Here is a 20,368-nt window from a genome sequence, read left to right on the forward strand (position 1 = left end):
TATATGCTCGAGAGATCTGAAGTTTGATTATCTGTTGATTTGTAGATCATTGGTTGCTGTGTGTCCATCTTGGTTCTGAGTTCAGCCCTGCCAGTGATGTCCAGAACTCTAGGTGAGTACAGCTGTGTGTGTGTGTGTGTGTGTGTGTGTTTGCCTGCCTGTCTTAGAGTGTGTGTGGGCATGCTAATTTCACAATTCACACAAAGCTTGTGTGTACAGATTAAATGTTTAAAGCAACATTTTGCTACCTTTGGACCGAGTCAGGCTAGCTGTTTCCCTCTGTTTCAAGTCATTATGCTAAACTAAGTTAACCGACACCTAGCTGTAGCTTCATATTTAACGGAAAGGCACGAAAGTATATCTATAGAAGTCTATAGATAACTATTGAAGTAGAACAGGAGTAGAATGGACATTCCCATTCAAATCAACGTAGCAGAATGGTCAGAGCGGCAGACATTTTTATGCATACCGTTGCCATAGTGACTGTTGTAGCAAGCTGACTTCCTTATAAACTAAACGGAATTGTGGCAAGTCGCGGACTCACTGGGGTGAGGGTTTTGCAGTAACGACTAAAACGAGCAGTGGTGTGGTAACGTTACGAAGCATAGAGAACCAGATGAGTCTATCGGTCTAACGGTCCCTCCTCCTCACTCCCTGGAGAGGGACAAGCTACCTCACTATCCAGCCATCAGTCTCTGGGAGCTTCGTCTGCTCTCTTACTGGTGAGCTGCGACAACACTTTACGGCCTCACTGACGTGTATTCTGTTGTCACCATAACAACAACAATCGGCATTTTCTTTCGCCCTCGGCAAACAGTTCAATGACCCATCTACTCCTATTCTATTTCTATGGTGATATCAATCTTCTCATCAAGCTCTTGGCAAGAAAGAGAATAAGCAAACCGGTATTTCCCAAAATATCAAACTATTTCTTTAAGAAAAATGTAGGTTGAACTGAATCGTCAGAGATGTCACAACAACCTCGCCACTAACAACCAGAGTAAAAGCCCCTCTCCCACCATAGTTTTCAAATGCTGCCACCATTAAGGTTAGCAAGTTGAATTCTCCTATAGTTTCCCATAGTGACAAGAAAGGAGTGCAGGGTGAAGGGGTAAAAATGACAGGAGTAGCACCATCACAATGGCACTAATAAACATGCAGAGTGCAGAGCACAGCTGTTCAAATAGCACTACTCTGTGTGTGTGTTTGTGTGTATTGGAGTGTGTGTGAGAGAGACCAACAGAGTGGGAAAATGGGACGGAGCGAGCATACAGTGACTCATTGGGAGCTTTACAAAATATCAACAGGTTCTGCTTTGTGACGCTGAATAGATTAAAAGGAATAAATGCATGAGACGGAGTTGAAGAGAAAAGGCCTCCCAGCTAAAGAAAGACGGGGAGAGTTGAGTGTGACGAAGTGAGATGTTAAGAGACAAGAAAGGGTTTTGTGTCTTGATGTGAGGTGTTTTTTTGTGTGTGTGTGTCAGTGTGGGAAATATGCACTGTATAAGAGAAAGGGGAACTGTACCGCAACACAAAAAGTATGCTAAAGTCTGTTTTAATAATGTAGTGACAAAGTGTGTTAACTCCCAATGCATCACCGATTTCCACACGGATAATGGTTGTTTGGAAAACTCCAAATGGAAAAGCTGTCTATTTGTTTTTAAGTTGAATGGTTGAACTTTAACACATAGTTTAGGTCCGTGTGTGATTTAAATTCGTGGAACTAATTAATGATGACTTAATCTCATCTGTAGTGTAGGTTTGAAGTGCAGAAAAGGGGGAACATTTTCATTTAAAGCAGATGTAATAGATTTTTTTGTAATAACAATGTATTAAATGTCACTGAAAAACAATGACTACGTTTACAAAAAGCACACTACCTGTGCAGTAAAACAGAAGAGAATCAGCAGGCTGTGTTGATATTTTAACAATCGTCTGACCGATGTTTATTGATGGTCACCACAGACGGAATCAAATGTGTGTCTTTTCCAAGAACAAATCTTTGTTTTTAGGCAGCCATTATATAAAAAATATATAATATTTTTTCCTTTTATTACATTAGATACAGTAAAGTGCTGACAGGAAATGATTGTAGAGAAAAAGGAACCGCATGTTGCTCCTTTTTGGGAGCAATTGGTCATAGATATGAGCCTTTTATGTTGTGATTTCTAGATATGTTAATAGCAAGAAACAGGCGTGACACAAATGCTAGTAGCCCCACATATAAATGTTACTCACATACAAAGAAAATAATCCCACCATGCCTTTCAATCCTTATTAATCTGTCACAGGCTTCTTGGATGCATGACCAGCTGCATGCTAATGTCTCCGCTACTGTACCCCTGACATTTCAAATGTCAAGCATCTTTTTACCCCCAATTAGATTTTCTCAAATTACCAAACCAAGATCAAAACCTTTGGCATTAGAGCGGGATGTAGCCAGACCACAGTGGCAAGCTGTATCGACTGGGGTCTCTCGCCCCGTCTCTTCACAGGCAATTTTGTTAAAGGTCCTTGATGCTTGCAAACTGCTTACTGCGGCTGTAAATACATCTCTCCAGACACTGAATCGATTGCCCAATCTAATTGACGACGGAGGCTGTGAAGATGTTACAGGAGAAGTAGAATGTATAAAGACTCGTGCCTCTCCAGTGTGCCACGTCTGAATCTAATTTCTGCATAGAGATGATTGAAATAGGATATCGTTGTGGTGCATGAGTTTAACATATCGATGCAGTAATTTCCTTGGTAAGTGTTGCATGTAAAATTAACATCTCAAAAAAGACCTAGATACCATTAGTAACATTAAATAAAACAGGTCACATCAGGTTATTGAAAGGTTAAAGTCAGGGTAAAGTAAAATCAGAGATTTGTTTCTGAACAAATTATACATGTTAGTGTTGGCTTTCCCACTCAATCGCGAGTTACAACTCTTACTACAGCCAGTGGTGTAGTGGCCATCTGGCATACCGGGACAATTTTTTTTCCAATTGTCACTCGCAATATTGCAACAAAAAAGCCCCCTGCATCCCAAAAAGCATTTTCCCCATACACCACCATTGTAAAAGAGACGTCTGTAAAACTGTTGACAGGACACCTTGAACAGCAAACAAGGTTGATTATAACTCTTTGTATTATGAATTTTTGATCCATGGAGGTTTTATGTGTGTAAAACTTTCCTTGAGATGAGAAAAGTGATAGCGGGAGAAACACTACTGTGCATATTCAGTGGGCTGCATACCCCGGAAGTAAACCTGACAGCTAGAAAACTGCGCATGCGTCAGGTGAGCAATTTCACTATCAAGTGAGCATGCACGTTGATATTCTGCAAAAGTAGCGTGCAGCAGTGGGATGGCCAACATGTTGTATATACTATAACTGTGCTTGTAATCAACCCTCTCCTGGTTTCAACGCCTTCAGCGGACACGGTCCCTGCGTTTCAGTTTCAAAAATACTGCTTATTTTTTCATGATTTTGAAGCCTAATTTTGTATACATGGCGATTTTTTTCTAATCATTCAAATTTGGCTGTGTGGATATTTAATATTAAAATTTATTTTTGCTTTACCCGGACTTTAAACAAATCCCCACATTACTTTATTACTGGATGGCACAGCCCTCGTGGTAGAGTGCAGGATCACCTAGATTGGCAGGCCAAAATGGATAAGCAGGAGAACAATAAGGTGCTGATGGCTTTCCACACAGCTGTGACAGATGGTTTGAAATTGGTCTAGCAGTGTGGAGCTACAGTAAGAAAAGCCTGCAGGAGAAACTACTCCTTTATCTCTGTCTGAAGGTCCTAGGAGAGAAAGGAAGTCCACCTGCGTACCACCTTTGCTGCTATACTTAGTCACCCATCTTTCATATTCCACAGGGAACAGTCCTTACAATACTGCTAACCAAGACACAGTCAGGTGGTGAAAATAATAAGCATAAAGTTTGCAGTGCTTGTTCGTGTAAGCCGGAGTGGATTTGTTTCTGTCTCTATCAAATTAGATACATAAACTTTGTCATGTTTTGATGACAGCATTGTCAGGCATATCTATCTATTAAGGTTAAAAAGTAAGAACGTTTCGTTTTAGTGTAATCTCTTTTCTTGGCTTGAAATCTGTCAGAAATTGTGCAACCCTTCAGCTCCGTGGAAACTAGATTGTGCTTGTTTATTGTTTGTATTAGTTACTGTATTTCATTAGCTCAGCGGGTGACTCAGGTAGGTGTGTGTACAGATGACTGTGATTCTGTGAAAGACTTGGGAGTGGCTCTCAATTTTTCTACCACCATATTTTGGCCAAAGGAGACCACGAACACAACCACAATATGGAAAAAACAATAAGTCACATCAATGGTCATGCAGTTTAATATTTGTTTTCATCCTTTTTCACACTGAGATTATACCTGTAACACATATGAAACTGTTTTCTGTATGTAAGCCCTTCTTTCAGATTCGGTCTTTTTACTTGTTGAAAGAGCTGGACCGTTGAAGAGAGACTTTTCAAAGTGTCTTAACTGCAGACAGAACAGACATTCCTAAATTGTCCCATTTGCTGCAGCCCTGTGCTTTTTGCTGGGAAGAATTTTGCTTATGAACACAATCTTATCCAGGGGGAACTCGGCTAAATTAACTTCCTTTGTTTTCCCAGTTTGGGGCAAACAATTTGGACTTCAGGGGATATAATTTAGCTTCTTGGTTATCACACCTTTATATTAGGACTCAACATAGAAAGTCAAACCAAAATAGTAATTGGGTTGTTTGTAATAGCCCCAACCAAGACGTTACATTTTTCCCGATGAGTGTCGACTTGCTTTCTAACCCAGTTATTTGACTTTTTGTCTCTGTCCTCCGCAGGTATCACCAGGTTTGATCTCTTGGGAGATTTTGGAAGATTTAATTGGCTGGGAAACTTTTACATTGTCCTCTCATACAACCTGCTTTTTGCGGTCGTGACAACTCTCTGTCTTGTGAGAAAATTCACCTCAGCAGTACGGGAAGAGCTTCTAAAGGCCTTAGGTAAATTTATTTATTTTTCTATTTAATTTAATTTATAATTAATTATGTTTATTATGTTTACTGATTTTTATTTGATTATATTTATTTTATTTATATTTATTTTTCATGTGTCCTAATGATTTCTAACCAACCCCATTTTAATAAACTACAACAAACAATCCTGCCTTTGGTATGCTGGATGTTCTGTAGAATATAAAGCAATCTAATTCGTAATAACACTTTGACTACTCAATTTCATCCCAATTTTGTATCCACAAAGGTTTGGTCTGAAACACTGACAGCACCAACCTGCTCTGTGGCTTTGGAGGGAGATAGTGTTTATTTTTCTCAGACAGCACAACCTTGAGTGACAAAATGGAAGAAATTGCAGCGAGATCCAATGTGCTGCGGGACTGACATGTGACAGAGGATGGGGCTAGTCTCAAAGGCTTGTGGTGACAGGCCCTGGATGTTTGATACACAGGGTGGGATAGGGTTAGAAAATGTCAGACAGAGGCACTGAGGGGAAAAAAAGCACATCAATACCTCTGTCTAAGTGAAAGTCTGAGGCTTTTTAATGAGATTTCTCTCCCTTATCTCCCCCTGCCCAGGTCTGGATAAATTGCAACTGTCAAACAGCCCCACGGACCCTGAATCTGGGAAGCTCTCGGCCAACGGGCATCAGAAAACTCTGTGAAAGGGACGATAGATCAACACACACACACACACACACACACGTACACACACACACACACACACACACCTTAGCACAGCCAAAGGGAGATTTCGACAGTACTGCCTGACTGCTGAAAGGTGAAAGGGATTGGAAGGAACTTAATAAACCCAGGCAGTGTCTGACGGATGCTGCAAATGGAGGCTGAGAGCAATTTAGCTTCGTGACATTCCATCCTCTGCGTCTCGGATGGAAGCTGGGACAGAGCCAGGGATGAGACAGAGGAGTGAAATAGACTGGCATCACTGCAGTGACCTTGATGTTGACCTCAACCGTGACTGTGACTTTAAACCACCCATCTCTTGCTTCAGGGGCACTCTTCCTACCCAGCTACCTGTTTTTCTTCTACAACCTCCTCACCATTGCACTAGACAAAAGCAAAGCAGGTGAAACAATGACTACGTTTACATGCACAAAATATTCAGTTTTTTGCCCTTATTCAGAAAAAGACAACATTCCTACTAAGCTGTTTACATGGCTAATAAAAATGAATATTCCACTAATATTCCTGTTTACATGCAGCCGTGTATACTACGAATAACCGGTGGCGGACTTGTTTGACCGTGTGAACACAGCCTCCCTCTTTCATCCCTTCAACCACCTTTTGAAAAGGTCGGCGTTGTGATATTTGCGCATATCAAAAGAAACCTATTAACTTTGGTATTCTTCAACCTGGACCCTATTTTCCAATGTTTTTGTGTCTAAGTGACAAATGGGGACAGCACTTTTTGAAATTGGCCCAGTATGGAGGGAGAACGCTGCAACCGCCAGTCGCTAAATGAGCTGCAATGTAATCGCTTGGAGCAACCTGGTACCGTCAGTTTACGTCCACTAAAAGTGCTTGTTTTTGCCACTTACAGGCTCAGACTTTTTTTTATTATAAGTGTCTGACAACATTGTAGAAAGGACCCTACAGAGAAATAAAATGTTTTTCTTACCTTTTGCTTGATCCGTTCTGTCTGTTTTTGTGTTTCTCGCTCTGAAATCTTGAATCACATCCACACTGTTGAAATCATCTAAATATTCAGTCATGACATTGAAAATATTTTAGATAACACTAAGCTACGCTTTCTGTATTCCAACACAACAAACTGACAACACCATTGTCCTGTGGCACTCTCCACTCTCACTCACGTTTCCAACGTTGTCCCTTCCGGCAACAAGTCACATGACACAATGACAAACAGAAAGCGAAAGGTAAGAAAAACCCGTGGGGTCCTTTCCATAATGTTGTCAGACACTTATAATAACAACACAAAGCCGGTCAGTGGCAAAAAAAAAGCACTTTTTGTGGATGTAAACTGACGGTACCAGGTTGCCCCAAATAAATATATTACAGTTCGTTTAGTGGCTGGCGGCTGCAGCGTTCTCCCTCAATATTGGGCCAATTTAAAAAACTGTTGTCCCCATTAGTCACTTAGACACAAAAACATGAAAAATATGGTCCAAGTTGAGAAATACCAAAGTTATCCTTTAAATATCCAAGTTTTCCATAATGTTTAAAAGTAGGTGTGTTTCTCCTTCCAACCAGAAATGTGGGCTTTTCTTTGGTGCATGCAGCTCCGTAAACTGTCGGCTAGTTGGTTTGTGTACAACGCACAGAGCTGACTGTAAACAGGCAAGAGGCCGTGTGTCACAAACTGCCATTAACAACCAATATTAAGACGCATATTCCAATGCACTGTACACATTTCCAAAGAATGCTCCTAAAAGCAGAATGATATCAGCGTATCATGTCTTAATCGGGAAATGTTCCCTTAGGAATAAGTAATAATTCAGGATATCCAAACGGAGCTGTTTTCCATGACTCGAATCAAAGTCGAAGTATTGTCATATTCTGAATAACAGTGGGATATTAGCGCGCATGTCAACGTAGTCAATGTCTTTTTTCTAAGTCTTACAACTATCTAAAAGGGATCTTTTCCATCACCCTGCTCCTCCTCTGTACTCGGTAGAGGAAATAGACCCCCACATTTCAATTAGACTAATTTTTTAATGTCAGTATGTCCACGGTAATCGGTGTTGGTGAAACAGGGGGCATTTGCAGTTTATGGTCTCTGATTGTTATGTGAACTGATGCAGGCATGATAAGGTGTCAATTTGTCATTTTTTTATTTGTTTAAGATCAAAATGTGAAAATAACAAAATGTGCTTTGTTAAGCATGAAAGAAGTCAAAGTTATTCACTCCTCACATCCACATCCAGTACATAACACTGCACCACATGAATGCAATTCACATTATATGCATTGGCACTGTCGTTACTGATAGGCCTCATTTGTCTTTTTATTTGGCTTTACTCAAGTGCGCTTTAACTTTATTGATGATGTCATTAGTTAGAATGAAGTAGGGTATGAACTTTTTTTTAAGTGCTCTAGATTAGACTTGAGCTACTCTACAAATGGGAAACTATATGGGAGTCGTATCCACTTCAGTTCCAAAGAGCAGAATGCTTTTGAAGCTGTGGTTGTATTTCCTAAAATTTTATTATGCACATGGTATGAAAATGTCATCTCATTTTTGCTCATCCCAAAAAAAATCTATTTTAAATTCACAGGGCACAGAAAAATTTGTCAAATTTTGTCATTTTTGTAAATGTTGTATTTACATGTACATATTCTATTGTGTTTCATACCTCTTTTTGCATTATTTGGATGTAAATACTGGGCTCTCGTTGAGCCCACTGAGGGTCTGACTCACTAAGCAATCTGTATTTTGTTGTACATATTTTTTTATGAACACCTAAATCTAATGCAAACCTGTAACCGTCTTCACATACGGAATGCATGAGTGAGAAAAATGTGCAACTTTGCAGCTGGTAGAAAGACTTGGTGACTCAGGCCCCATTTACATGTAGTTGTATTGCTGCATAATCTTCTGAACTGTGATGTTCTTCGTCTCCAGAACCACCTTAAATGCCTTATACGACAAGCGTCTCGCAGGCTTAATGTTAAGGTTGTTTCTTGTTCCGTGTTGTTTGTTTATGCACATGTACATTATGTGTACATGTGCATTGTTTGTCTCTAGACAGTTCCACTGTGATCCCCTGTACACCACCGAGTTTCTAGGCTCAAGCCAGCTGGATATAATGCACACATTGCTTTTTGCCATGAATGTTGTCACAGTAGCTCTTATCTAGTGAGAGGCTCATTTTTGAGACTCATTCATTACCCATAAGACTTGAGCACTTGCTAGGATAGGGTTGAGTGATCTAATTATATTATCGTTATAGATGTCATGTGTTTTCATGATGACTAAAGTGACATCATGACAAAAGAAAAAAGGAAGTAAGGACATTTCAATTTCTATATGCATTCAAAACTTATGTTTTTTAGGACAGGGAATGTTTTACATCAAATCTGTCTGCCATTGGTTGTCGCTATATTACAAAGACTGGATTTAAAGAAAATGTTGTAACTCTCAATCATGAAACTCATGCTGAAGCCATCTTCTCAAATAAGCAAATCGGACCTGAGAATGTTTTGTAAAGGGTGATCTATACAGCTCTCACCATCCCAAACCCAAAGCAAGACCACGTTTTTGATGAAAAATGTCATTTCAAGAGAGCAGTTTTACTCAAACTCTTAACCGGCAGAAACATTTGGTAGATTTTCTGGTACGTTGTGTGCCATTTCATTTGTTTAGAGTGTGTCTACAGCTATTTTATTAACATTAGGACCATGCTGATCATTGGATACCGTGAAAATTCAAGTGATGTGGCAAAGCAAATCATGATACTGTAAATTGGCAAAAGATAATTGTAACTGTTGGATGAATTAGTGAAAGTAAAATTAAATGTATGACTTGATCTGGATGAACTACATTAACTAAAATGGCTTGAGGTGGATTTATTTCCAGTTCCATCACGGCTGTGCATACATCCACTCAGCTGCAGACTGTAGTAACACTGGGCTTTGCGTTACTCTGCAGGGAAGTGTCACTCCCCTAATAAAACATCACACTCCTCGCAGTAGCTTCTGAGGTAACAACTGAGAGGGACATTTTCTATTCAAGCAAGCTTCTCTGGTTGCCTTTACAGTACATATCTCTGTGTTTGTGTGGGGGTTTCAAAAGTTGAGAGTTGGCCTGTAAGTGAAGCAGCTTTTTTTTTCTGTACTGTCTGTATGTCAGTTGGTCGCTGCATGTCATTTTTGGTACATGTTTTGTGAATGTATTTTTTACGATTTCTCAGTTTGCTAAATGTATGTTTAGTTATTTTTGATGTTTGTGTGTTTGCAAATAAACGTAGAAAAAATGCTTTGTGAACGTCTTTTCAGTCATCATTGTGACACCCTGGATCTGTCAATAATACATTTATTATTATTTTTCGCCAAGAGTAAGATGAGTGGATTGATATCACTCCTATATCTGTGCACCAAGTATGGAGCTAGAGCCAGGGCCCAATTAGCTTAGCTTAGCATAAAGACTGGAGGCAGGGGGAAACAGCTAGCCTGGCTCTGTCCAGCGTTAAAAAAATCCATATACGTGTATCTCACTCGTTTATCCAGCACACAAACAATAATGTAGAGAGCACAATCTGTGAGTTACATGCTGTAAGTATTCTCGGCGACCTTTCTGGAGTCTCAGAAGGTTGCCTGGCAACCTCACAGTGACAATACTGCAGAAGTTCCTGCTATTGGCCGCTGTTTGCCAGGAAATTGTTACAGTACGCAACTCCCGATAAAACCAAAAATTGCAATGTCCACATTTCTTTTTATGTACTGATTAAACAAAATACAATGTGTTAATCCATCAGTGAGCTTCAGAGTAGGGCTGGGCGATAATTCAATATGATAATTTATCGTCTTTCAATGAAATCATACATCGAGATATCTAAATCTATATCTAAATTGATAACAAGCATATACTAACTCAAATTTCACAGAAAATCTGACCCCAGTGTAGTTAAATAAAACTATTGCCTTAATCTTATCTCTCTCTTAATCTATTCTCTTAATCTGTATTGGTGTGCATGCATGTAAACATTGTCAGTGTATAGCTGGAAATATTTATTAATTCTTTCTCTATAATTTCATTTGAAACTTGTGTTCTTTTTGCACTACAGTTCTTAATTAAATAAGAAAATAATCATTAGCTTTGTCAAGTATTTAATTCACACAAGAGTATACAACAATAGGCTTTACCATGGGGTTATTTCTTATAGACTATCTATTTACTGAATTACCAGAAAATGTGCTATATCGTGATACATATCGTTATCAAGATATGAAATGACCTATATCGGCAGAGGAGATTTTGGCCATATCGCCCAGCTCTACTTCAGAGGGTCTGTTGGTGCTAAGCTAGCCGTTTCCCCTGCTTCCGAGCTAAGGTTATGCCTCCCGGCTCCAGCTTCATATTATAGAAAGAAAGTGAATAAGTGTATTTCCCAAAATGTTGGAACTATATCTTTAATCTTGTCATTCACTGTAAGATGTCATAATATTTTTTCTTACAATAAAGACATAATAAAACTACATGAAATGATCTACAATGCCATGTTGCATAAATTTGTACCTTGTCAGATGAGCTTTTTGTGGTAGACAGATCTGCACAGGGGACAGGAAGGTCTGCTCTCTATAGAAAAGGCCTCAAAGGCCTCTAAACAGCGCTGATGGAAGAGGTGGGAGCAGGACAGAAGCACAGTGCGTCTGCATTGTTGATGGCTGGATGTAGCGGTTTCTGTTGGGAGGCTCGGGCTGCACAGTGCAGTCAGGCAGATGGGGCAGTCCCTGACATCTCTCTGGATCACCTGTCGCAGTTGGAAACAAACAATTTAAGTTTGACTACCTTAAGAATATTCACACCTCCTGTTACAGAGGTCTATTTCAGAAGATGCACAGACAACTGCATAGTCAGAGGTAATATTTGCATGTCATGTTGATTTGAGGGTAATAACTTTATCCCTGAAACTGCCATGTCATTATAAAGAACTCTGATCCAGATCTGTTGGCAACCACCTGACGGGTTTGATCAGACGAGAGGTGATAACATGTTTATCAGTGATCCTTATAAAAACAAAGCAACACACGCACAGCTCCGCCAATGATTAACCAGAGACAGCTTCCTGTATTTAGGGGCCGACATGCCCGGCCATTAAATGTTTCATAACGAGCTGCACGCCGCTTTATAGAGTTTGCACCCGTGAAAAAGGTGCAAGGTATGTGTTGAAAGCACATTCACTGTTTGATACTCCATGTCAAGGCTGAGCCACTCCTGTCTTGTGCTCAACCTTTTCACACCAGATAAAGAAAAAAAAAGACATCTTCTTTGCACACACCCCGCCCCCCTCTATGGAAAATGGTACTGGCTGCAATGAAAGCCAACAATGGAGCCTTATGGAACAGCAAATCTTAATGTCTTTTCAGTTCCTCCACAGCAGTCAAGGCGATGAAAAGCCTGCCGTGCATCAGACTGGCTCATGTTTTTTGTAAACACGGTGGATTATTAGCCTACCCACTGCCATTCATTTGATAAAATGAATGATCACCTCTGGAGAGGTGTACTTTCTATACAGCAGCTGTGATGCCGTCGTCCCCATGCAAGCATTAACATGTCAAGGCTGGGAGAAGAAGAAGAGGATTAGATATTTTTACGGGGCCTTGTTTAATGACAGAAGTGGCTTCTGGTTCAGCAGAGTGTGTCTTGTTCCTGACCTGGCTCTGTATTCGGTCCCAGTCGCTCTCCGGAGGCTCGGAGACGTGCTTTCTCTCCAGCTGCTGGAACACTCGTCTGCTTGATGACAGGGAGCGGTTGATATCACTCAGAAAAGCCTCCGTGTCGGTGTGACAGTATCGGACAAAGCTGTCATTCAACTCCTGCAACTAATTAGAAAAACCATTTTAGTGGCACAAAGGAGGCACGTTTCATTCAGATACACAATAGAGTCGTGTTTTCGGCGAAGGCTAATTGTTTGTGTGTATTGTAATGGCTGAGGCATGCTGACAGGGTGCAGTTGTTAAACAGCCAGATCAATACAGTCACATCTCCCACTAACAGGGAGAATTAATGGAAACCAGTAAAAAAAAAAAAAAAAAGGAAGACAGTGCTGGGAAACACACAAATCTCTGACACCTTTTCTGTCTTCTACACATTCACATAAACATGTTCTCTCCTCTGTCTTGTACACAGTGTTTGGGCACATTACTAAAACTAATGAATTACTAAACGACTGTGATGTAATTACTAATCTTTCTTCTAAAATAACTTCTTTAATAATTCTAATTAATTCTAATAACTTTACATACAATTACTGCTACATTTCTGGACCAGTTTAGCCAGAAGACAGGGTCCTACACTTGGGCAGTGGACAGGTGTTTCTCACCTGGACGTAACTCTTATCTTTCCAGGCAGGGCCGTAGCTAACATTAAGGTCAATTTTTCCTGGGAATTTGGGCATTTTGGCAACCTTCTGGGAGTGTATGTTACACATGGTGGGTATTTTATAGATTGTTTCCATCATTTTAAGACACATTTAAATGTGACTACTTTTAGAGCAATAAACAAAAGATCAGGTTTTTCCCCACCATAATCTTAACCGGGGCAGAATGAAGAAGGCTTGAAACCACATTTAGACATTCATGTTGGGAATAAAAGTTAACCGAATGAAGAAAATATAATCAATCCAAACACCTTATACATTTTAAAAACAATATAGTTTTGGTGTGTGTTCAAAATCTCCTCAGGGGGAATCGTAATGGGGACTTGGACTTTGTGTTTTAAATAAAGTATCTCCGTTTATTAAAGCACCCGGTCACCTCTTCCATTCTCCAATTGACCGATTATAAAGACTTCTTTCTATTGTCTGTCCTCCCAGAACTCATCTGTCTTCTCCCATTTACAGCAGCTGTTGCTAGGCAACAATTAATGTCTGCATATGCATGTTTATAGCCAAAACATATTCAGTAGTCAATGAATATAGGCTATTTATATGTAAGTTCCAACAGCACTATGCAATTAGCAGAATGTCTGCATATAATGTAAGCAACAACATCTTCACAATTAAATGACCAAACCATCTCCATGACAACTGAGCAAACTGCATCCATTGATGGAAGACCATGAGATGTGGGTGAAAGCTCTGGAGAAACCAACCAAGTGAGTGATCCTTGTGATAAGAATTGTTTTTATTCAAAAATGTCCACTAGTTCAATGACTGTATGTGATAAAGCTATACATTAATGTAGGGCTGCAACTGATTTTCAATTAATCAATTGATTGTTTGGTCTATAAAATGTCAATAAATAGTGACAAACACCCATCACAATTTCCTGAAGCCCAAGGTGATGTCTTCAAATTGCTTGTTTTGTCTGAATAACAGACCAAAACCTGAAGACATTCAATTTATTATCACATGCAACAAAGAAAAGCAACAACTGAGAAGCTGAGACTAGGCAATGTTTGAAATTTTTGCGTGAAAAATGACTCAAATTAATTGATTATCGAAATAGCTGCCAATCATGTTCTGTCAATCAACTAATAGATGCAGCTCTACATTAATGTGTTGCACCACATCTAGGAAAAGTAATGTAATTACTGCACTATGTTATTATTAGCCTCAGCACCTGCTTACACACATGCACTTGTTTTCTGTCTGGGACACCTACACACACACATACAAACACAAACCCCATCCCTGAGCCTATCATAGTGACATCAGAATTGCTTTACAGCTCGGCTTTTATCACTAATTAAACCACAGTTGACCATTCGGATGGAGGGTTTTATGAGCCTGGCTGACTTTTCGACAGTCAAGGCAAACAGTGCAGCCTCTGGTGAACTTTGCCTTGCTCTACAGGAGATGTGGACGGGAGAGAGGACACAGAAGGGGAAGAGGAGGTGGAGCGCAGAGGCGTTATCTCACGGCAATCCATCTAGATGTCGGCAGTGTCCCCCTTAATGTGTTGACTCAGGGTCGGACCTCCGAAGTGAGTAAAAATTGAAAGCTGGGCATCAGGATCAGCTGATAAGATTTCTGAAACTGACCTGATATGTGGGAGTTTTTTTTTTTTTTTTTCCAGGAACACCTGTGGATTCGTGATACAAAGATGCTTTATGGCCTTCTGCTATCGCAAGGAAAACTGAAAGAATAGGTTTCCCCGTCTCACACAGGTTCCAGCCCAGCACTAACACGCCTGTTTGCATTACAGTCAGCTAAGCAAATAAGTCTTCCCCTTGAAAATCAAGTCAATCAGACCTGTCAGCGCCGCGTGTTGCACAGCTCACGGCTCTTGAAGATCATCCTCGGTGTGACAAAAGATATGAGACAATCTCATGACCACCCACAACCACTGAATCACACAGCTTGAATGTAAAGAGGCTGACAGCGTCGATGACTCCATCCTGAGCATGTGGACCCGGACATGGCCTAATGTGTTAGAACAGAGGTAATTGGCTCAGTAAATGCTGTCTTTGTTTACGTGACATGTTAAGGCATGGTTTATAGGCGAGATGATAGAGACTGACAGGGGGATGGGTAGGACACTCCGACCCTTGCAACACATTATGAGTGTGGCCCTCACACATTTGTCACTTGTGCTTAATCAGCCTCTTTGAAGCGCAGCAGCACTCTGCATGATTACAACACATAGAAATAAATAGGGCCTGTTCTTAAAGACATTGGACATACAGTGTGTTGGACATATGACTATTTCAAAGCAGGATTATTAGATGAATTTGTATGAGAAATCACTCTGCCTCCCTGAAGAACTGATGTTTGGTTTAAAAATATGGTGACCAGTCTGGCTTTTGGTCATCCAAGGCCTCAGCTGGGGGAGGTTCACTAGGTGGCAATGTTCCCTTTTCCTGAGAGCCCCGTGAAGGCAACACAGCCTCAGAGTCAAACGACCCCATCCACTGGCTGCTCACTTTTAAATAATGCCCTCCATCAAGTCCAGTCGTTGCATGATTTATAGCTTCGAAATGGGACTAGAGAACAAAGCCTGAAATGACAACCTGCATCAGGTGTCCAAACATCCTGGTCAACCTCACCTCTTCACCCTTTCCCATCCAACCCAGTAACAGAACTACACACACACACACACACACCAGACATATATGAAGGAATGCCAGAACCCAAACATGCACAGGAGACATCAGGCTTTTGTGTTGACCCTGGAATGTCCAGATTGTTTGACTAAAACACAAAACTCTCTCCACATTAGTGGACAAACAGTGTATGATTCACAAAGCATCAAAGGAGCTTGAGAGGGTGAGAGCAGGTGAAGGTGTGTGTGCGTGTGTGTGTGTGTGTGTGTGTAGGTTAGCAGTGGGGTCAGTGAGTCCCTGAAACCCATGTCTCAACCCTCAAGATGTGATGTTCCATCACAGGCTTTGTTTGACCAACTTAGATGCTAGGCAATGTGACCTTATGTATGTTCAGTGTGATCCAAAGAAGCATGATTAATCTATAAGACCCTGTTGTGATCGCTGCAGATTGGAAGTCCAAACTCACCTTTGCTTCGAAGAATTTCCGTCGTAGCCGTTTGTCTTTTGGGCAAATGGATTTCCTCAATTTTCTGTACCTTTTCCGAGCAACGTAGCCTCGCCAGCAAGCTTGAATTCTACACATATACACACAAAATACATTAAAAAAGACACTCAACACTGTTAGAAATGTAAGAGTCAAATATTAAATGTTGCAAAAGTCAAGCTTTGCAGAAATTTGAGGAATACTGTATTTATTGATTGCTATGTTTATGTGAAACCATTAGCTTCTTGGTAGGGCCAATCAATTTATTGAAAATAAAAAGACATTATTTCTCATATGTAAAAGCTTGTGGCCCCATGTGACCCAACTCAGATAGCAATATACAGTACATATAGACAACTTGTGTACAAACATCATGAATTTTATAAATAAAAGACTTTATGTGCCACTATGATATGGATTTGATCATGCCTCCAGGGGCGGACTTTGTGATTTAGTGCTTTACTTTTCACCCTTTCTCTAACTGGGAATGTTGGTATTGGCAGAGGTAGAGGAAGTAGACTACTCAAAACTTTTTTTCTGAAGTAAAACTATTAACTATTAATAGTAAAACTATTAATAGTAAACCTATTAATACCACAGTCCACATAGTCCTGCATTCAAATGTTTACTTCAAGTGAAGAGTGAAAGAGAGGTATTATCAGCACAATGTACTAAAATTGAATAACGTCTCTTCAAGATGGATCTTTCAACTCAAATATGATCCTGGATATTTGAATGAATAATAATGCATCATATTTTAATTGTTAGATTTTATTTTGTGAGACAAATCTGAATCTGCAACATAAGTATGAAGCACACAGTAAGTAGTGTACAGTTGAGTTGCAGATTTTTGTAAGTGATTTTGGGGCCTTTTGTAAGTTATTTTAGGGTACAATGAGTTAGAATAGTAACATGATTCAATACTTTTCATACCTATAACTCATATTAAATCTAGGCCTATAGCTGTTTGGGGCCCTTTTAGTTTGGGGCCCTAGGCATTTGCCTAACTTGCCTAATGGTAAAGTCTGTCCCTGTATGCCTCCATGTTTTAAGGTAAAGCAGATTAACTTTACTCACGATAAAATGTGCTATATAGACAAAATTATTTTACAGCAGCTGCACTATTTTCAGTATTTCATGTATAAACACATTTTAGTATTTGAGGATGTTTATTTCCATCAGCACTAGATGAAAGATGTTGTTTTGCCTCAGTCACGTGAGGTGAGATTGTGTGATGAATTCTTATTGTGCATTACTGTGAATGCCTGTTCTATACAATTATTGAAACACAAAGTATTTTAAGCATTTTTTTGTAAATTTAGTGCACGTACCTGGTGGCACATTGGTGTCTGAAGAGGCGAGCTGCATCGTGGATCACCCGTGTCTCATACTGCTCCTTTCTGCACATTGGGCAGCACTTCCTCCCAGAAAACCTCTCAAAGGCCTTTAAACATGCTCTATGGAAAACATGAGAGCAAGACAGCAGCACCTAAAAAAGAAACAGTGACATACTGTATAAGCTACTCAGTATATGGGAAATAAAAATTGTTTCATGCAATGAAACAAGAAGAAACTAACCAAGTTTAGATTTCATAGGTTGACTGACTATATGGGTTGAAATGTCTCCAGAGGATGCTGCTGAACGTGTATTGGTTTTCTTAAAGTGCTTAGAAAAAGCTCTCACACAGTATACAGTCTGTGCACATGCTGTGTGTGCATGTGAGCCTTAAGCCATGCTAAATGTGTGTATTCATGCACGTATGTGAATGTGTGTATCTGCCTTTAAGTGTTATTTGCCGAGAGGATAGAGGGAGTCAGCAGGACCCCCAGTGGGCCGGCTGGGACCTGGACTATAGTCTCCTCTACCTGTGAGAGGGACTCTTTTTATCGTCTGAAAGGAGACAGCCACAGCTATGGGGCTTGGCACACAAACCAGTTTACTCAGATCTCTAGAGGGCAGGGGGGGAGGCGTATTGATTTCCCATTGTTTTTGGCCTGACCAACACACTCCATCACCAGTGAAAGGGCCCCCTGCAGTGTACAATTTCCAGGAGCTCGACAAGCCATTAGACCACAGAGAAATTTCACTTCTCACAATGCTTTAAGGCTACAAGCTGTTTATGGGCAGACACACAGTATAGAAAGGGAATAAAAATGTAACAGAAAGCAGAGTAACATTTACTTTTTTTTAAGTTTGTCCTATTAATGGTATTAAAATAATATGAGCTGGATAGAGAAGCGAATATTTCAGTCCACACGACTCAGAACAACTGCTGCTGTAAGCATTTTTAATTGTCATATTAATGCTTGAATGCGACACAAGACTGTGGCACACAAACGCATTGTTACAATATGAAGGCTTGCAGGAAAATGCCAAATCAACAAAGATCCCCTCCTGTCACTTTCCCTTGTTAGCAGGCTCTAATTAACTTTTTTTTTCCTGAGTCAAACTAATATTTACACGTGCATCTATGGCAACTGTGCTTTTGTGAGGCCGCCTATTCTAGTCCCGCATTCTTGAGGAGATTGGCATCTTAAAAGGGGGATCGGAAAGGTGTAAAAGACTGAATGACCCTCACAGTAACACACTGATTGCTACATCATCACGTCACAGTTGAGTTCCAAGGCAGTATGGGTAAATTTGTACAGTTGTCTACACAGATTAGAACATACAGGAACTGCAGGGGGGTGAGGTGGTGGTGGTTGAGGGTGGCTTTGTGTGTGTGTGCGGAAACACAGGTTTCCCTGAGGACAGACAGAACATTGGAAACATGTAAAAGAAAGAAAGAAAGAGCTCTCACAGAGTATTAACAGTAGCTACTGTGTTGGGGGAATACCTGAGGCTGAAGGCAAAACTCCTCCCTGCATATTGCACAGGGCTGAGCCGAGTCCCTCTGCTTAACAGACCTCGCCTTGACCTGAGTCCATTCGTCCTCTGTCAGTCTCCCTGCAGGGGAGGCCACCAAACCCAACTTCTGAGCTAGAAGAAATAAGAAAAATAGTGGTTATATATATATTCACGAGAAATAATATCTCTCCAAATTTGTGTTGGTTTGTCAAGATTCAAGATTCAAGATGTTTATTGTCACGCCAGTTATACAAGTACAATCGTGTGAAATGTTTTTTGCTGGGAAGCTCCATTCAAAATAATAAGTTATATTACAATTATAAAAGGAAATACTTTGTACAAGGCTTATTAAGAATATATACAGGCATATTAAGAACATATACATTAAGAACATATACAGTATATACTGTATAAGATAAATTATTGAGGTACTTTTTGTGTGTTTACCTAATGTTAAAGGAGGTGGTGCAGAATCCAGCACATATTCTCTCTCTTCTTGCCCATCTTGTGTCTGCAGACCCCTCTCCTCCACTCTTTTTCTGGGTGTTTTTCTTTTGCATATCAGCAAAAAAGGGTCAGAAAGGGAGAAATTTGGATGCAGCCGGCTGCGTGTGATGTGGTCTTGAAAGGCAACAGAGTTGATCACCAACTGGTTGCTAGTTTTAGGTGTCAAACCCTGTAAAATAAATAAAAATGTAAACTTTTGAAGACACATTTTTTTTAGGATAGCATTCCTATAAGTAGAAGGGTATAAATATATGTATGAATACATTCGTTTCTGGACGCATGTGTAAATTTATACACATTTATGTATATATACTGTATATTTGTTTTATCAACTTGTCCTACCATTTTACCACTTCTATTATTATTGATATGTTCTGTGATGTTCTGTTTTAGCAGTCACCATATATTTTACTTTATTTATCTGCTTTTAATGTCTTGTGAAGCACTTTGTAACATCTGTTTTGAGAAGTGCTACATAAATAAATGTATTATAATTATTATTATCACTGCATTTACATAAAGTGCTTGCAAATGTAGACTTATTTCAGACCAGGATAAGCAATAAATACAACTAAATGCATTCTGAACCACACTGTCTAGACACAATAATGGCAAAATGCATGAATAAATCACTGCATGGCCAAATGGAAAATACTGTAGGCTAATTGCAACCTCATTTTTCTCATACATTAGAATGTGCATTGGTTGTTTACAGTGTAAAAGGACCCGTATGTAGCTCAGTTCACACAGGTGTTGCCTAATTAGCTAAACTAGCAGGTGCAAAACAGGCAAAATGACAACTTAACTTCGTCTTTTTAACGA

The 20,368-nt window shown here is 39.9% G+C and overlaps 2 protein-coding genes and 1 long non-coding RNA gene across 7 annotated transcripts in view; 2 read left to right on the forward strand and 1 right to left on the reverse strand.

Moving 5' to 3' along the window:
* lmbr1 (limb development membrane protein 1) overlaps nucleotides 1–6,578 on the forward strand; it is a 37,775-nt gene extending 31,197 nt beyond the window's left edge. Inside the window, exons 15-17 of the mRNA XM_037757403.1 lie at nucleotides 46–112; nucleotides 4,848–5,009; nucleotides 5,600–6,578. Coding sequence (XP_037613331.1) covers nucleotides 46–112; nucleotides 4,848–5,009; nucleotides 5,600–5,685 — 315 coding nt within the window. The 3' untranslated portion in view covers nucleotides 5,686–6,578. The remainder of the gene's footprint in view (nucleotides 1–45; nucleotides 113–4,847; nucleotides 5,010–5,599) is intronic.
* The window catches only part of rnf32 (ring finger protein 32), a 37,419-nt gene that overhangs the window by 16,847 nt on the left and 204 nt on the right, over nucleotides 1–20,368 (reverse strand). For 4 of the 5 annotated variants that reach the window (XR_005205004.1, XR_005205003.1, XR_005205005.1 and 1 more), the window contains exons 2-7: nucleotides 19,487–19,715; nucleotides 19,029–19,171; nucleotides 17,523–17,680; nucleotides 16,174–16,282; nucleotides 12,377–12,544; nucleotides 11,238–11,472 (exon numbers count right to left, since the gene is read on the reverse strand). Coding sequence is in view for 1 of the 5 variants with exons in the window: in XM_037757410.1 (XP_037613338.1) it covers nucleotides 11,242–11,472; nucleotides 12,377–12,544; nucleotides 16,174–16,282; nucleotides 17,523–17,680; nucleotides 19,029–19,171; nucleotides 19,487–19,715 (1,038 nt within the window). In the remaining 4 variants the exon portion in view is untranslated. Of the gene's footprint in view, nucleotides 1–10,811; nucleotides 11,073–11,237; nucleotides 11,473–12,376; nucleotides 12,545–16,173; nucleotides 16,283–17,522; nucleotides 17,681–19,028; nucleotides 19,172–19,486; nucleotides 19,716–20,368 lie in introns of those variants that run through there. The other variant, XM_037757410.1, reaches the window with a different exon arrangement.
* LOC119480814 lies at nucleotides 13,611–15,726 on the forward strand. The gene is made up of 3 exons (XR_005205008.1): nucleotides 13,611–13,817; nucleotides 14,518–14,647; nucleotides 14,741–15,726. It is a non-coding gene; the product is annotated as an uncharacterized LOC119480814 (long non-coding RNA).

This window comes from Sebastes umbrosus, chromosome 21, assembly GCF_015220745.1.
Source record: "Sebastes umbrosus isolate fSebUmb1 chromosome 21, fSebUmb1.pri, whole genome shotgun sequence".
Lineage (NCBI taxonomy): Eukaryota > Metazoa > Chordata > Actinopteri > Perciformes > Sebastidae > Sebastes > Sebastes umbrosus.